The following is a 15,413-nucleotide window of genomic DNA, read 5'->3' as shown; positions in this document are numbered from 1 at the left end:
GCTATCCTTCAGATCCCACTAGAATGAGTTAACTACACTGCTGAGCTGCATGGCATTCATCTTTCACTTGAACACTTAATGAAAATTGCTGCTGAAGATGCATAATTTGCATCTTTACAGTTCACCAAATGCAGCAATCTGTTTAATAAATAACGATACTTAATTCAGATGCTCGCTTGTATTGGATTCCAAGCCACATTGAAATCAGTTGAAATGATATATGTTAGCTACTGAATTTGCTGTTTTTCAGTCCCTTATATAGACAGACAGGAAAAGCAAAATTGAATTCATTGTTGGTAGTCATCATGTCATGAAGAGACTACAGATAAATTATATGCAATTAATCCCAAAATTAAGCATTGCCGGTCCAGTCTGTGTATAAACTAAAGGGATGAAGTTCTTGTTTAGGTTCTATATATGTAAGCCGGCCTGGTTGGCTGAGTGGTTAGCGTATCCGCTCTCCAGCTAAAAGGATGGGGGTTCAAATCCCGCTGTGAGCATGGATGTTTGTGATTGTCTGTGGAAATATTAGTGGTGGTGGGTGGTAGATGGCATTGGTGTAGTTGCGGTTAGTTGTAGTTGGTGGAGACAGATGTGGAGTAAGTGTCCTCCCTCGATGAATCTTTGGACTCCCTGGAGGTGTCACAGAATAATAATAATATATGTAGGTTGCTGTCATCTTAGGTATCCTTTCTTACTAAGGGCTAATGTCAACTTATGTGCAAGTGCTGTAATATATATATTTAAGTGAGAAATTATTCTTTTCTTAATAAGAAACACTTGTGTATTTTCTGGGTAATGTAACATTTCAGATCCATAATACCTTCTTTCATGTATGCTGTATTCTTGATGTATTGCTATTAGGATAAGTACTTTTTATCAGAATTAATATTCTATTGAAGTTACAGACACTCAAGAAAATCTGCCTGACAGGGCACATGCAATTTTTAACTTTTTTACAGAAAATTAATTTGTATAGTTACATCAGGTCAAATTTATTTTCCACACATATGCAGAACTTTTTTTTTTTTTTGCATTCACCTATTTTGAAAAGTTGCTCAATATTTCATTTTCATTTAAACTCTGTTACATATTTATTTTACTTTGTACTTAAATCTTTAGGTGTGATACAGTAGGGCCTCAATCACCCATATGTTTGTAACCACCAGTTTGTAATAACTGTGATAATAACAGTGAATTCAAGTATTATGTAATGTATTCTTATCCAAGTAAATTGTTACTTTATTAAAAGTATGTAGAGTGACAGTTTATTTGGATGCAGATGCATTAGATAATACTACTGAGAGTCTCAACTTACTATTAAGATTAGACCCTTTCCTTAACAAAACCATACTTCCCTTCCCCATTAAGTTTCATAATAACTGTTTACATTTCTGAATTCTGGACTTTTTCAAAGTTGTTAGCGATTTTTTTGTTAAGTGTATGTATAATATATATATATATGTGTGTGTGTATATGTTTTTTTTTTTTTAGGGTGTGGTAGGAGGTGTTCTTATTGTAACACCAAATACTCTCATGTTTGACCCTAATGTCCTAGAACCTCTTGTGATTGAGCAAGGATCTGAAAGATATGGTGTTGTTGCTCCAACAGATATGGTCATCAGAGCAGCTATATACTATGATATTGCTCGGATGAAAGTCAAAAATGCACCCCAGATGTAAGTATTAAAATTCAATTTTAAGGTTAATGTAGTATTAATATAATAGCATATTTTGCATTATGGTTCACAGGTATTTAAAAACCATGCAGAAAAATGTAACTAAAAAGATATGGGCTGATGATTTATAGGGTTCTATTGACATATGATTTAAATACCAGTCCATCATATTGTGTTAATTTAAATAAATCTTTTGTGGATTATGGTATGTTAGTATGCAAATAATATATAAATGAAATGCTTAAGAATAGGAATCTGCATGAAACTATATTTCTTGGAAATATGTTTCATCCTATCTTCCTTCATATAATATTAGACCTAAAGGCTTAATAGCAACATAGCCAAAACCTGTTTTTGATGAAGTGGATAGTGCTTCCACACTTTCCAACAGATTGGCTCTGGGTTCTAATCAGACTCTAGACCTGGACATTTGCGAATGTCTTCAGGTTTTCATCATTTGTGTGAAACCATAATTGTACTTATTAAAGTCCTAAAGTGGCTTTAAACAGCTTTGCATTTGTTATAAAAGGTTTCTGAATTCTCATCTTAAGCCATCAACTGCACTAATATGATAAGAATACAACCATCCACGGGTACAATTTGCATTAAAAAAAAAATGCAGTGAACTTGTTTTTCATAAATCTGATTAATGCATTTTATGAGGTAGTTAATACCATCTCCATACTCTACCATGTCTGTGAATATGGTATTCACAGACATGGTAGAGTATGCGTTGTCTTTTAAAGGGGGAAAAAATATGTCCATGTTGGGGGGGGGTATCTTTATATGATACCAGCTTACTTGCTTTCACTTAGAAAGTCATTGTAAATGTTCTTCATATCCTAGATAGGATTTGAATGCAGAACCTTTTCAACCAAAGTTCATCATTACTATGGAGGTGTTTCCTATGTTGTATAAAAATATTGTGCATTATATATTTAGATCACTTAAGGATTGAAGAGGGATAACCAGAAGACCTACCCAGCCTGTAAGGCGTGGAGAAGTAATGTGGATTTCTGACTGAAAGCCAATTTCCAGCTTCTCATAGCCTGTTCATTTAGTAGTTATTCACTTGGATATCTTTTGTACTTATCTACTGTAGCAACAAGGACAGGTTGACTGTCTGAGAATTAATTAACCCAACTCTGTTCACACACTGATTGATTTCTCCTTTATTATTATTGCATTCCACTACAACACAAATCCATAGAGAGTGCAGTGGCATGAAATGACTTAATCATTTCATACCTAGGATGTACATATAATTACCACCAACCCACCAAATGTATTAAAGTTTGGTTTTATGCTTATTAGGGGAAAAGTGCCCAGTGGTAAACTAACCCCACAGCCACAGTTCAAGATGGACTAACTCAATGCTAGCAGAAAAATGTGAAGGTGAATCACACACACACACACACACACACACACACACACACACACACACACACACACACACACACACACACACACACACACACACAGACAGACTAATCACCATTGTGGTGAAATCAGTGTGCGCGCCATGGACTGAATTCACATGTGTGATGGGTTGTCATTTTCACATAGCATACTTTTCCCTGTCATTCATTCTCCTTCCTTTTTTTTTTTTAATCTTTCATTTTTTTTTTAATTTAATATTTTTTCCATACATATTTATACATAAACACAACAGTACTAACATGTTCAGCATTGCCAAATTAGATAATCATTGTACACACATTTTAAGTAAACTATGATCCAGCCATAACCATCATTCATAGTTACCTTCACTGCTTTATAACCTGTTGTTGAAAGCCATGCTATATATTGTTTATCCTAATAGCAAAAAAAAAAGAGCTTTGTATGTTTATTTTCTCTTCATTACTATCTCTTTACTATGCCTTCTGTGTAGGGTCACCATATAACTTATCAGCCAAAAACCAATACAGGAACAGTTTTGAGAGCGAAGGGGGCAGAAAATAATTAAAATTATAAAATATTTTGAAATATTTATTTATTGACCAACACATTGATTTTATTATATTAGTGGACCTACAAAATAGTTCTTTAAAAAAAGTTGGCAAAAATAAAAACTTATGCCTTTGCAAATCAAAGCAAAATAAAAAAACTTCATTATACTGATTATCTAAACATTAAAACATGAAATATGTGGAATAATTGTTCTTGATAAATATTCACATATCTAATCCATTTATTGAGCATATCCATCTCTAAAACCGTGCCACTAGTATTTTTCTGAAGAATGTATTTTTTTTCCTTTGCAATATGATCTTATTATTATTATTTTCTTTTAATAAAATTGCCTGCAGTCTTCTTCAGAGCATTTTGTTTAATAAATTTGAAATTGTTGACACTTTCAATTGAATATTCTCTATAAACCCTAATATATTTATTTGAGAAAACACTTTCCTCAGCACCTCTAAAAACATTGGCTTTACAGGTACTGAGGTACCTGGTAAGCTCAGAGCAAATTCTACTACCACAATGTTGTTCAAACTACTCTCTAAACATGCTGATAGGACTGTTCACTTGCTATTTCCTACACATATTTCATGTAGACCCAGACATCATTTCCAATGTTTTCCACTGATGCTGCTGATTAGTGGGCTGGCTATCTCATGTATCGTGCAGATTGTGAAACAAGGCACACATATAAGAGATAGCATCTGGTTGGAATCCCAAGTGGCTGGTAGGGCAGCGGCATGGAATATTTCTCCCACCACCTAAAAGAGTAAGCTGTTCATGTCTGAGCATGTATCATTTAATCAGTAAGCACTCTTCATGCTGTCTTTTAGTTAGTTACATTATGCTGGGAATTTAAATTAAGAAATGTAAATTTTTTTTTTTTAAATAAAAAAAAAAAATTTACATTTCTTAATTTATTTTTAAATAGTATGGAAAGCCTGTTCTAGAGACAAAACACAGAACTTTTTCAAGCCACTTCAGGTCTTTAATAAGTAGGATGATGGTCTCGCACTGCACTATGAAATTCATCTCCCACCTAATATGCCCTTAACTGGCTTATAAACTTTAAGTAAATATCCTTGCCATCCTCCATTAAATTCATCAAATTATACTTAACTGATATTTGTAACTGTCAAAAAATCTTTTTACACTCCTAGTCATTCTTCTCTAAATTCTTTTGATTGTTCTTAACATCCATTAAAAATCTTGGTGAGTTAAAATATTGACCAGACTAAAGAAGATTTGTATAATGGTATCATTACTTACTTTCCTCCTACAAGTGAAGCTTCTTTTAATTAATCCATTTACTGAACTTGACTAGCAATATGATTTCTGAATTTAAATTCCCTGTTAACCAAATACCCAAATCTTTGTATTCATTAACTTATTGCTAAATCATTTTTTTTTATTCAATTCCAGATGCGACAGGTGACTAAACCTATAACACAACAATGCCGTGTGTGTGTGGGAGCAAGTGGTTAAGGAGAAAGAAGAAATCTGTTAAGTTTTTTTGAAAAGCCAGGGATTATATTCATTTGGAAAAAACAGTATGGAGAAGCTGTTCCAAAGAACAGAAGCAGATGAAATGAAAGAACAAGATGAAGTTGGTTCAGTATGTTTGGAGTTGAACTGTGTATGGATGTTGATTAGTGGTTGCTCGTGTTCTTAAATGCTGCTTGAGGAAGTTGTCTAATTAGCTCAATAAATTCAGTTTCATTCTTCTCATGCAATTTCACAGTTACTCAATCAATGTTCAGATAATTAAAGTTTCCCATTATGATTACTCTTTTTGCCCATTGTCTTTATTTGGCGATTGCATTTCTTTGTCACTAGCAACCGATTCACAAGGTCTGTAACAACTCCTCACTATGTATTTGATCTTGTTAGACTCCACCTTACATCAGATGGCTCTTCAAACTCAGTGCTATATGAAAAACCGTTACTAGTAATTGCAGTCATGGGTCTCAGCTGTAACTGGATTCAAGTTATCTGATATCATTAGCAGCACCCCCCCTTCTCTCATATCATCTCTGTCCTTCCAAAAAATATTGTACCCTTTGCACTTGATACCAGTTTATATGTCTGCTTCTGATAGCCAGGTCTCACTCATGCCTACAATATGAGGTCACAATATATTAACCAAGGCAACAAACTCTACTTTGTTTCCAATACTCCTAGTATTTGTGTACAGACATAATAAGTTACCTGCATGCTCTTTTGTATATGCTTGTCTGTGGTCTTCATGACACACAGTTCGACAACTTGCAAATCTCTGTTCGTATCTAGTTCCTTACTAATGCAGACATCATTACATGTGCTTGATGGTCTGAACTGGAAGAACACAGAATCATTCTCTTCATAATTATTTCCATAATAATAACCATTCCCATCATTAACACAGTTACCTAACACTGTTACACCCAGATTCTCACAATTCTCCCCATCATAATTCAGTTTCCCTAACTCTCTGTTAGGTGTCTCATATCAGTTAATAATTTTTCAAGACTCTTGATGCCAGGTGCATTCAAATGTAGGCTGCCCCTTTTATCCAAATCCATTCTTCACTCAAACTCACTCCACACATCCAAAAACTCTCATCCATTTCTTCTACATAGCCTATGCATCGAACTGTTTGCCACCATAGCCTTTCTTCATAATTCATTTCCATCTAGGTAATATACTAACGATTTATACTTTCTTACTCTACACTATCACTTCTTCCAACAACCTTTACATATCTTCTCTCATACTGAATTTATCACTTGTTAAATTGTCAGTTCCTACAGAATTACAACCTTTTTTTTTTTTTCTTCTGTGTTTCAATTACTTAAACTATTTTTTAATTTTTGCTCCAGGAAAACTTGACAACCTGCTCATCAATGGCATGTTTTATGATACTCACCATACCAAATAACATCTTTTTTTTTTTTTACAGTTCAATTTTACTTACTTGATTTTTGTCATTATGCACTTACTTATTTATTCTACTTTGTTGTTTTCCATTTTGCTGCTGAACTTTTTTTATTCTCCCTGTGTTCCTCTAAATGCCACTCAACTGTCTGTGATTTCCTCATTGTCTGTCTAATAATCTGCTTTAACTACAATTTCAGAGGTTAAATTATTTTCAATATTGTCTTTAGTGAAGAAAACCTTGTTGTTCACTACTTTGTTGTTCCTGTTAGTGTTTCGTTTCTTTTGCATTTTTGGCACCATTTTACACTTGATATTTAATATTACAATAAAAATATGTTAAAAAGACACTAGATACTCTATAAACATGAAAATGTACTCTAGTATATTATAAAACACTAATTTTCTAAGTTAAAATCACAATAAAACAGATAAAATCACCAGTTTTACACAAGCGCTCGGTACATTGACCACTCACAATATAACCACTAACCCAAACTTGAATATATGGCATCTTGTATTGGTTATTTAGAGGTTTTTTTTTTTTTTTAACAACAGCAATTATGTCATTCTGGTACTTTAGTTCTTATGTAATTTCTTATGCTGATGGTGCCAAATTTTGAATTCTGCTGATTGTGATTTTGAGTTTGTTTCAGTAGTTGACTTTTTGCCATTTGCCCTATTTCTCTGATGAAAACAGCTAGGGCCTTGTTTAACCAGACAAATATCCCAACCAATATATAATTCCATCTGGTACCATCATTTTATATTTTGGTTTAAGCCAATAAGAATACAATTCAGATGGCTGAATCCCAGATTTTCAGCTTTTCCTCATTTGTTCAGTATTGACATATACACCTATTAACATAACACGCTACAAGAAGGTGAGGATTGGACATTAGGTCAAAAGCTCTAGTCACTTTCCAAACCCACATTCTTTCAAAGGCTAATTTTAGGTTGTTCTCCCAGTTATCCAGCTTTATCTTTAAGCAGCAGTAGTACAATATCAGCTTGCAAACAGCTGAAATTCATAATAGAAAGCCTGTCGCAGGTTAAAAATATGATAAAGCTTAGAAATGAATGAAATAGGCCCATAGAAGGAGAGAGATTTTTTAATTATTTGAATCTCAGCCATGAAAGGTGTAGACCTGTCTCCGAGTCAGGTGGTTTAAGGGTTCGATAAGTCAGAAACCTTATTCTAGAGACCTAACACATTACTTTTTCAGCTGCTTCAGGCCTGTGTAATGTATTACTATTCAGAAAAATTTCACTAGTCAGGTGTCAACCTGGTTGCCTGATATCATAATCATGTGTTCAGTCATGGACCTGGTCAATTTAAAAGGAAAGCTTTTGTTAATGTTATGGCTAATTTTTACCTCTAATTATCAATGTCAAATCCAATAAGTCAACTGCTCGAATCTTAGCATGTTTATCAATATGAGACATGAAGAAAAAATACATTTTATCAGTAACATGACAATTTATTATTTGTCACATGACTAATTTAATTCTTCTTTCTTAGTATCCATCTGTAAAAATGGGAAATAAAGCTGAATTTGAGAATTACAAAAGAATTTATTGTTTAAGATAAGGTTTATGCATACGTACTGAAGTTGCTAAGAAAAATTACGGTTACTTACAATGTTTGTTTGGTTTTTAGCTTGAAGTGAAATTATGTGAATCTGATGATTCACATCTTGTACCATAATTTTATATTTTGGTTTAAGCCAATAAGAATACAATTCAGATGGCTGAATCCCAGATTTTCAGCCTTTCCTCATTTGTTCAGTATTGACATATATACCTATTAACATAATATAAATTAAGATATATAATGGCTTCTTCATAGCATAGTTTTTATCCTTAGTCCATTCACAGTACAAAATGTACTATAGTATAGTATAGTACATTTTGTACTGTGGGTGGGCTAAGGATTTTTTTTATATTTTCTTATCAGTATATGTGTGTGTGTGTGTGTGTGTGTATGTGTATATATATATATATATATATATATATATATTTTGTTTTTGTAGTTTTAATTTATTTTTTTACATAGTCTGGAAACCCTTCTCTAGAGAGCAAACATGGAACTTTTTCAAGATACTTCAGGCCTCCAATAAGTGGGGTGGTGGTTTCACACCAGGCAATGACATTCATCTTCCACTTAAAGACCATCACAAACATCCATGCCCATGGTAGGATTCCAGCCTGTTGGTTGGAGAGTGGATGTGCTAACCATTTCACCAACCAGGCCTGCAAGTTATCTTCTATATACTCCCGTGTGAAGAAGTATCCAGATCATGGACTGCCAGTTCTGACTTGCCATATAAATGATTGAGTAATTGTAGTTTTCTTATGATTTCTACCCACAAAAGGTGATGAACCTATTGTACGATTTCCCTCCCTATTTTTATATATATAATTTTACGTATTTATTTTTTACTAATTTGCAAGGCAGATGTTAAACATATTTCCCTGCCTCTCCAAAGTAGGCTGAGTTGCAGGCATATGGAATTGTCCACTCTAGATTAAAAGATTAAAGTTGTTTATGGTTTTAAAAATGGTATGGAGATTGTGAATAATTTAGCTATCATATCAGATATAACGTAATAGTTTTATGATCTTTTGTATATTAGGTGTAGGAATGGAAGTGTAGTATTTCATCTCTTTTGTAGGACTTAAGCCATTTGGCTAAAAAAGTGTTGTGAAAGAGCTATCATTAGAACAAATATTGATAGTTCTGGCTCTGTTAAGTGTTTTATGGATGGTATAACAGAAAAGGATAATGAACCATTTATAGTTGAGTAACTAAATATATCTAGGAATGGAATTCTTTTTCTATAGTGAAATGTATTTTTGGATGTTGGCTGTTTAAGAGCACTAAAAATCTGCCTAGACCAATTAGCTAACACATCATTTGTATAGCATGGGCATATTATTGGTTTGTCTTTAGCAGCACTAAAGGCTTTGTTTTCTAGAAATTGGCTACAGGAGTAGAAAGGGGAAAGTTATTGCAGCCTCATCTAGTTCTAGTATATTTTTCCTTCCATGAAGAATAACCCAAAAATCTGGTGAATTTGAATAATTCAAATATGTTTACAAGGAATTGTGACTTAAAAAGATTGAGGATAAATTATACGCTGAATAATGAAGTTATATCAAAACTGATTGCGATGTCTGAAACCCCCCCCCCTTTGTTTTGTTTTATGGTTTTAAAGTGAATAGACTTTTAATATTCCTTAAAATAGGCCAAGGCTATAGAACCTATTAGCCCAGGCTCTGTGTATGTTTAAAAAGAGCTGTGCCATTAGAAACAACATAGCCCTTGCCAACTTGGAACTCATTCCTCCCACATCTGACACAAGATCATAACAAAATTATTTCATTTCTCTCTAACCAGAATATATCCAAAAGGAGAAGTAAAGTTCTTTATATATATAATCTCCATGCCATTTTCTAATCTTGTGTCCTTTGTGTAGTTAGAGAGTGGCATAGAAATTATATTTATAAAGAGCCAGCAACCTGGTTGCTGCTTCTTTGTCTGGTTTCCTAAGAACTTCCATCATCATCTTCTTGTGTATCCTGTGGTGTGTAAGGTTCCTTGTGCCTGCAACTTAACTTACTTGACAGACTTGTAGATCTGTTACATGCCTTAAAAGTGTTACACTAAACTCTGAATGTCAAGTCCTTGAAGAACATGAAAACTATATTCGTGATCATCAGTATGGCAAGTCAGACTGACAGACCATACCTTGGATGCTTCACATGGGATTAAATGAAAGTGTGTTTAGAATTTGTATCAGCTATGAAACACTCACCTAACTTCAATATATGGCTGTATTAATTTATCAAGGATATGGGAGACAGTCATTCTGAGACCACTTTTAACCTGATATCTGAATTAACTTCTTTTTACACAACTCTAAAGAGTGCTTTAACAGGACATAGATTTTTTTTTTTTCACTTACAATTTGAATTGTTTCTACAACAATGTAATTGAATGCTGTGTATTTTACCACAGTTGTAATTTGTGCTCTGAAGATGCTAGTTTGAAATCTAGCAGTATTAGTATAAATATTAGTAACTCAATTTTTTTCCCTACTGTGTTTATACTGTGAAGCACACTTATGAACTGTAAGTACCAAGCCTATTATTCTGTTTGTGAATTTTAATATGCTACATTCCATTATTTATTCCAGATATTTTGGATTTTTTGTAAAGTTGCTATAGCTCATGGTTGTTTCTTATTCTTCAAAGACCATTATCATTCAATGGACCAAATATTTTCTAGGAATTGTCCTTTATAAGAAACTGAAATCAAATTCTCCACCTTTCCCAAAAATATCCAGGTTTCCCATCTATGACAATTCATCCAGTTATAGGTAATAACTGGATGAATTGTCAATCTATATATTTTTTACTTTAGTCTTCCAGCTTATCTTTTGAACTGAATATACATCAGAGAGAATAAAAAGTAACGATTACCTCTCTTTATTTGATTCTGCACTTTCACCATCTCATTTTCGTTGGATAGTGATCATTACTCCTAAATATTTAAATTGTTCCACTTTTTTGTTTCAAGATTCTCAAAATTTCAAACTTGCATCATTTAACTAATTCTGCCTGGTATTAATCATTATTTATTTATTGTTGTGTTTGTTGATTAATTTATAGATTTCTCTTGTGCTAACTTTTCTGTTTTCTGTTGGTTCTTCTGACGATGTTAATATCGTCTGCATGTGCTACAATCTGCACTTACTAATTTCTTTATTAGAATGTCTTTAATATTTACTGGCAACGATCAAATAATGTATTTCAAGACTAACTTACACATTCTAGAATAGTTATTGGAAAGGGATTTGTTAAACCATTCTGTATTTTAATCAGTACTTTCTGAATTTTCCATTGTTAATCTTTATAAGTCTTATTAGCTTATGTGGTATTACAAAGTGTATAATTTTTTTTTATAAATGTTAACGATTACCTATGGATATGATAATCATATGAGTGTTGGAAATCAGCAAAAGGCATTATAAAGGCAAAATAAAAGTGGTAATAATCAATTCCATGAGGAATACAAAGAACAGGCAAGGAGGGTGACTCAGTTGATAAGGGTAGTAAAAGTTCAATATGAGCAGCAATTAGCTAATGAAGCAAAAAAAAAAAATGGTAGGATAGCATTAATTGGAGTAAATGGTATAAGGACAATTGCTGCAGAGGATATAGTCAAGATATTTAATGAGCAGTTCATAAAAGTATTTCATCCTTGTTACCATGACATCATAGAGTTCGAGAGCAGTGGATGAGGAGGAGGAGAGACTGACTGTGAGTGAGAAAGAGATGTATGCGGAATTAAGCAAACTTGATATTAATAAAACTGTGAGACTTGATATATCATTACATGTTTTGAAGCAGGAATCGGCAACCGGCAGGTGCATGTGGCCCAAACATACATATTTGACAGCCCATAAAAGGTTGACCATACCTATATAGCACGTGGCCCGTATGTTGAATTATTTAAATAATACATTTTATAATATGAATAATAAATTAAAAACAATTTTATACCTATACTTTGTTATATTGTCGTGCAACTTGGTGCGAGTCATCAGGAGTGGGGATCACAAAGGTGACTTCATCTGACGACAACTGAGATTTTGGCGCACTTTTGCAGTTTCGTTCCTTGGTCTGTCTTTTAATATAATTTAATAATTCAATAACATCAACTATTCAAAAGACATATTTCGTAGTTACACCACATTTTTTTATTATTCAGTTCTATAAAACAGTGAAATAATAGTTCCTGACAAGTTTCGTAAATCGTAGGATTTACATCTTCAGGGGTAAATAGTATAACTTAAAGTTTAAACAAGAGAATTAATAAATACAAATCATAACTGTCTGGCTATTCATAAAACTCAAATAACAGAATGCAGATATATAACGTTATTCACGTTGGACGATGTCACGTGTGCTTGTTCTCGTTCATACAGTCCGAGCTCAGATTGAGGTAGATTTTTTATTAGAGCTGACCACACTTGATGGAGAATTAAACCTTGATTTTTATTGCATTGGGTTGGGTTTTTTTAGCATATTAGCAGTTTCTTTAAATTTTCTTATATAACTGTTGTTTTCTATGTATGACATCGTCGTTTTTTGCCAGAGTACATCGTGTCCAGTGGAAGTGGTATGGAAAGCAAGACCTGTTTTTTGTTCTCTTTTGTATTGTATGTCTTTTTGGTGTTCAGCCATGCGTATTTCTCCAGATCTTCCTGTCTGTCCTACGTAGCAAATCCCGCAAGAGCAATGGATTTTGAAGACTCCTGGTTTTTTATGAGGATGATGAGGTGGTTTTGGTGGATGTAGGAATCTTGAGATTTTTTCCATAGGAAGGAAGGCTACTTTTATGTTGTGTTTGTTCATTAATTTGGCTAGCTTGTCTGTAACATTTTTGATATAAGGAAGCGAGATTGCGTTTTTGTAATCCTGTTTTATTGTGTTGTTAGCTGGAGGCATTTTAAGGATTCTCTTGATGGTTTTTGTTTCATATCCATTCTGTTGGAGGATTTGTGTTAAGTATTTTAGTTCTTCATTACATCTTTCTTGTGTGCTGGAGATATTGTATGCTCTGTCTCGAAGAGTTTTAATTAAGCTTATTTTTTGTGAAGGATGGTGGTGTGAGGTTGCCTCCAGCTAACAACACAATAAAACAGGATTACAAAAACGCGATCTCGCTTCCTTATATCAAAAATGTTACAGACAAGCTAGCCAAATTAATGAACAAACACAACATAAAAGTAGCCTTCCTTCCTATGGAAAAAATCTCAAGATTCCTACATCCACCAAAACCACCTCATCATCCTTATAAAAAACCAGGAGTCTTCAAAATCCATTGCTCTTGTGGGATTTGCTACGTAGGACAGACAGGAAGATCTGGAGAAATACACATGGCTGAACACCAAAAAGACATACAATACAAAAGAGAACAAAAAACAGGTCTTGCTTTCCATACCACTTCCACTGGACACGATGTACTCTGGCAAAAAACGACGATGTCATACATAGAAAACAACAGTTATATAAGAAAATTTAAAGAAGCTGCTAATATGCTAAAAAACCCAACCCAATGCAATAAAAATCAAGGTTTAATTCTCCATCAAGTGTGGTCAGCTCTAATAAAAAATCTACCTCAATCTGAGCTCGGACTGTATGAACGAGAACAAGCACACGTGACATCGTCCGGTATCGTTCAACGTGAATAACGTTATATATCTGCATTCTGTTATTTGAGTTTTATGAATAGCCAGACGGTTATGATTTGTATTTATTAATTCTCTTGTTTAAACTTTAAGTTATACTATTTACCCCTGAAGATGTAAATCCTACGATTTACGAAACTTGTCAGGAACTATTATTTCAGTGTTTTATAGAACTGAATAATAAAAAAATGTGGTGTAATCACTGAAATATGTCTTTTGAACCAATTAGCCACAGAGGATGTATATTTGTTAAAAATAATTTCAAAAATGGGTTCAAGGACACGTAAAATTGCAGATTAAGGAAGGTTTAATGATGAATGGAACAGCAAGTACTTCTTTATTGAAAATGGGGATAGGCCCCTTTGTCTTACTTGTCATAAAAGTTTTGCTGTTATGAAAGAATATAATATCGAATGTCATTACAAGAATGAACATGAAAGCTAATAAACAGATTCGAAACGTGAACTTGGAAAAAATCAAATTAATAAATTACAAACTCCTTTGACTGCTCAGCAAAACATATTTGAGAAGCAAAGTATTCATAATGAATCGATTGTTCTAGTTATGTCGTAGGGGAACTTGTTGTGAAAGAAGGAAGGTGTTATACAGTTTCAGAATTTATTAAACTGTTTATTAGCTGAAAATGAACAAATATGCCCAGAAAAGAAGACATTTCAAAATATTAGTTATCTGCCAGGACTTGTACAAGGCGAGTAGAAGAAATCGGTATCAATTTATTTGAGCAGCTTAAATTTAAAGCAAAATCATTTGAGTGTTACGCTCAGGCAATGGATGAAAGTACTGAAGTAACAGACACTGCACAGTTAATGATATTTTTTCGGAGCATCGATAGTGACTTTGATATTCATGAAGAATCGGCCAGTTTATGTAGTCATAAAGGTAAAAGAAACTATTGATTCTTTAGAATTGAACTGGAAAAAAATTATATAGTGTGACAACCGATTGTGGAAGAAATATTTTTGGCTCTAACATCAGTGCAGTAGGTCGAATTTGTGCAGAATCACAGAATTTAGGTTATGATAATCCAATGGTGTTCCATTGCATCATTCATCAGGAAGCACTTTGTAGCAAAAGTTTATCATCAATGAAAGACATTATGGGCATTGTGATATCAACTGTAAATTACATCTGATGCAATGGTCTGAAACACTGCCAATTTCAAGAATTCTTTATAGAAATAGAATTGGAGTATGAGAAAGTTATCTACTACTCAGCTGTTAGATGGAGGTGCTGTGCTAAAAAGATTTTTTTAAATTTATGTGAAGAAATAGATAATTTCATGACAGAACACGAAAATACTGTCCACAACTATCGAATAAAAAATGGATTATGTCTCTTGAATTTCTCGTAGATATTACAACGTACCTTAATGAACTTAATTTGAACCTGCAGGGCCAAGGAAAATTACTAGCAGAACTGTTTTCTGACATAAAAGCTTTTGAAGGCAAACTATGTCTTTTGAAGAAACATATGATGGAAGAAAATCTACATCAATATATTTGTTGCAAATTTGCATCTACAGTTGAATGGCAAACACAAGGAAAATTTTTTGTTGGTACTATTGAAGATTTTCGAACGG

At 33.3% G+C, this 15,413-nt stretch overlaps 1 protein-coding gene across 2 annotated transcripts in view; it reads left to right on the top strand.

Annotated features, from left to right (window-relative positions):
- LOC150094651 (oxidation resistance protein 1A-like) overlaps positions 1-15,413 on the top strand; it is a 308,638-nt gene that overhangs the window by 114,662 nt on the left and 178,563 nt on the right. For both annotated transcript variants that reach the window (XM_090411008.1, XM_090411009.1), the window contains exon 7: positions 1,495-1,679. In XM_090411008.1, coding sequence (XP_090267134.1) covers positions 1,495-1,679 — 185 coding nt within the window. The remainder of the gene's footprint in view (positions 1-1,494; positions 1,680-15,413) is intronic.

The sequence above is a fragment of the Typopeltis vanoorti genome, chromosome 21 (genome assembly GCF_054136105.1).
Source record: "Typopeltis vanoorti isolate ZY-2024b chromosome 21, IOZ_Tvanoo_1.0, whole genome shotgun sequence".
Taxonomy (NCBI): Eukaryota; Metazoa; Arthropoda; class Arachnida; order Uropygi; family Thelyphonidae; genus Typopeltis; species Typopeltis vanoorti.
Note: the sequence above shows the minus strand (reverse complement) of the source record. Positions and strands in the feature narration are given on the sequence as shown.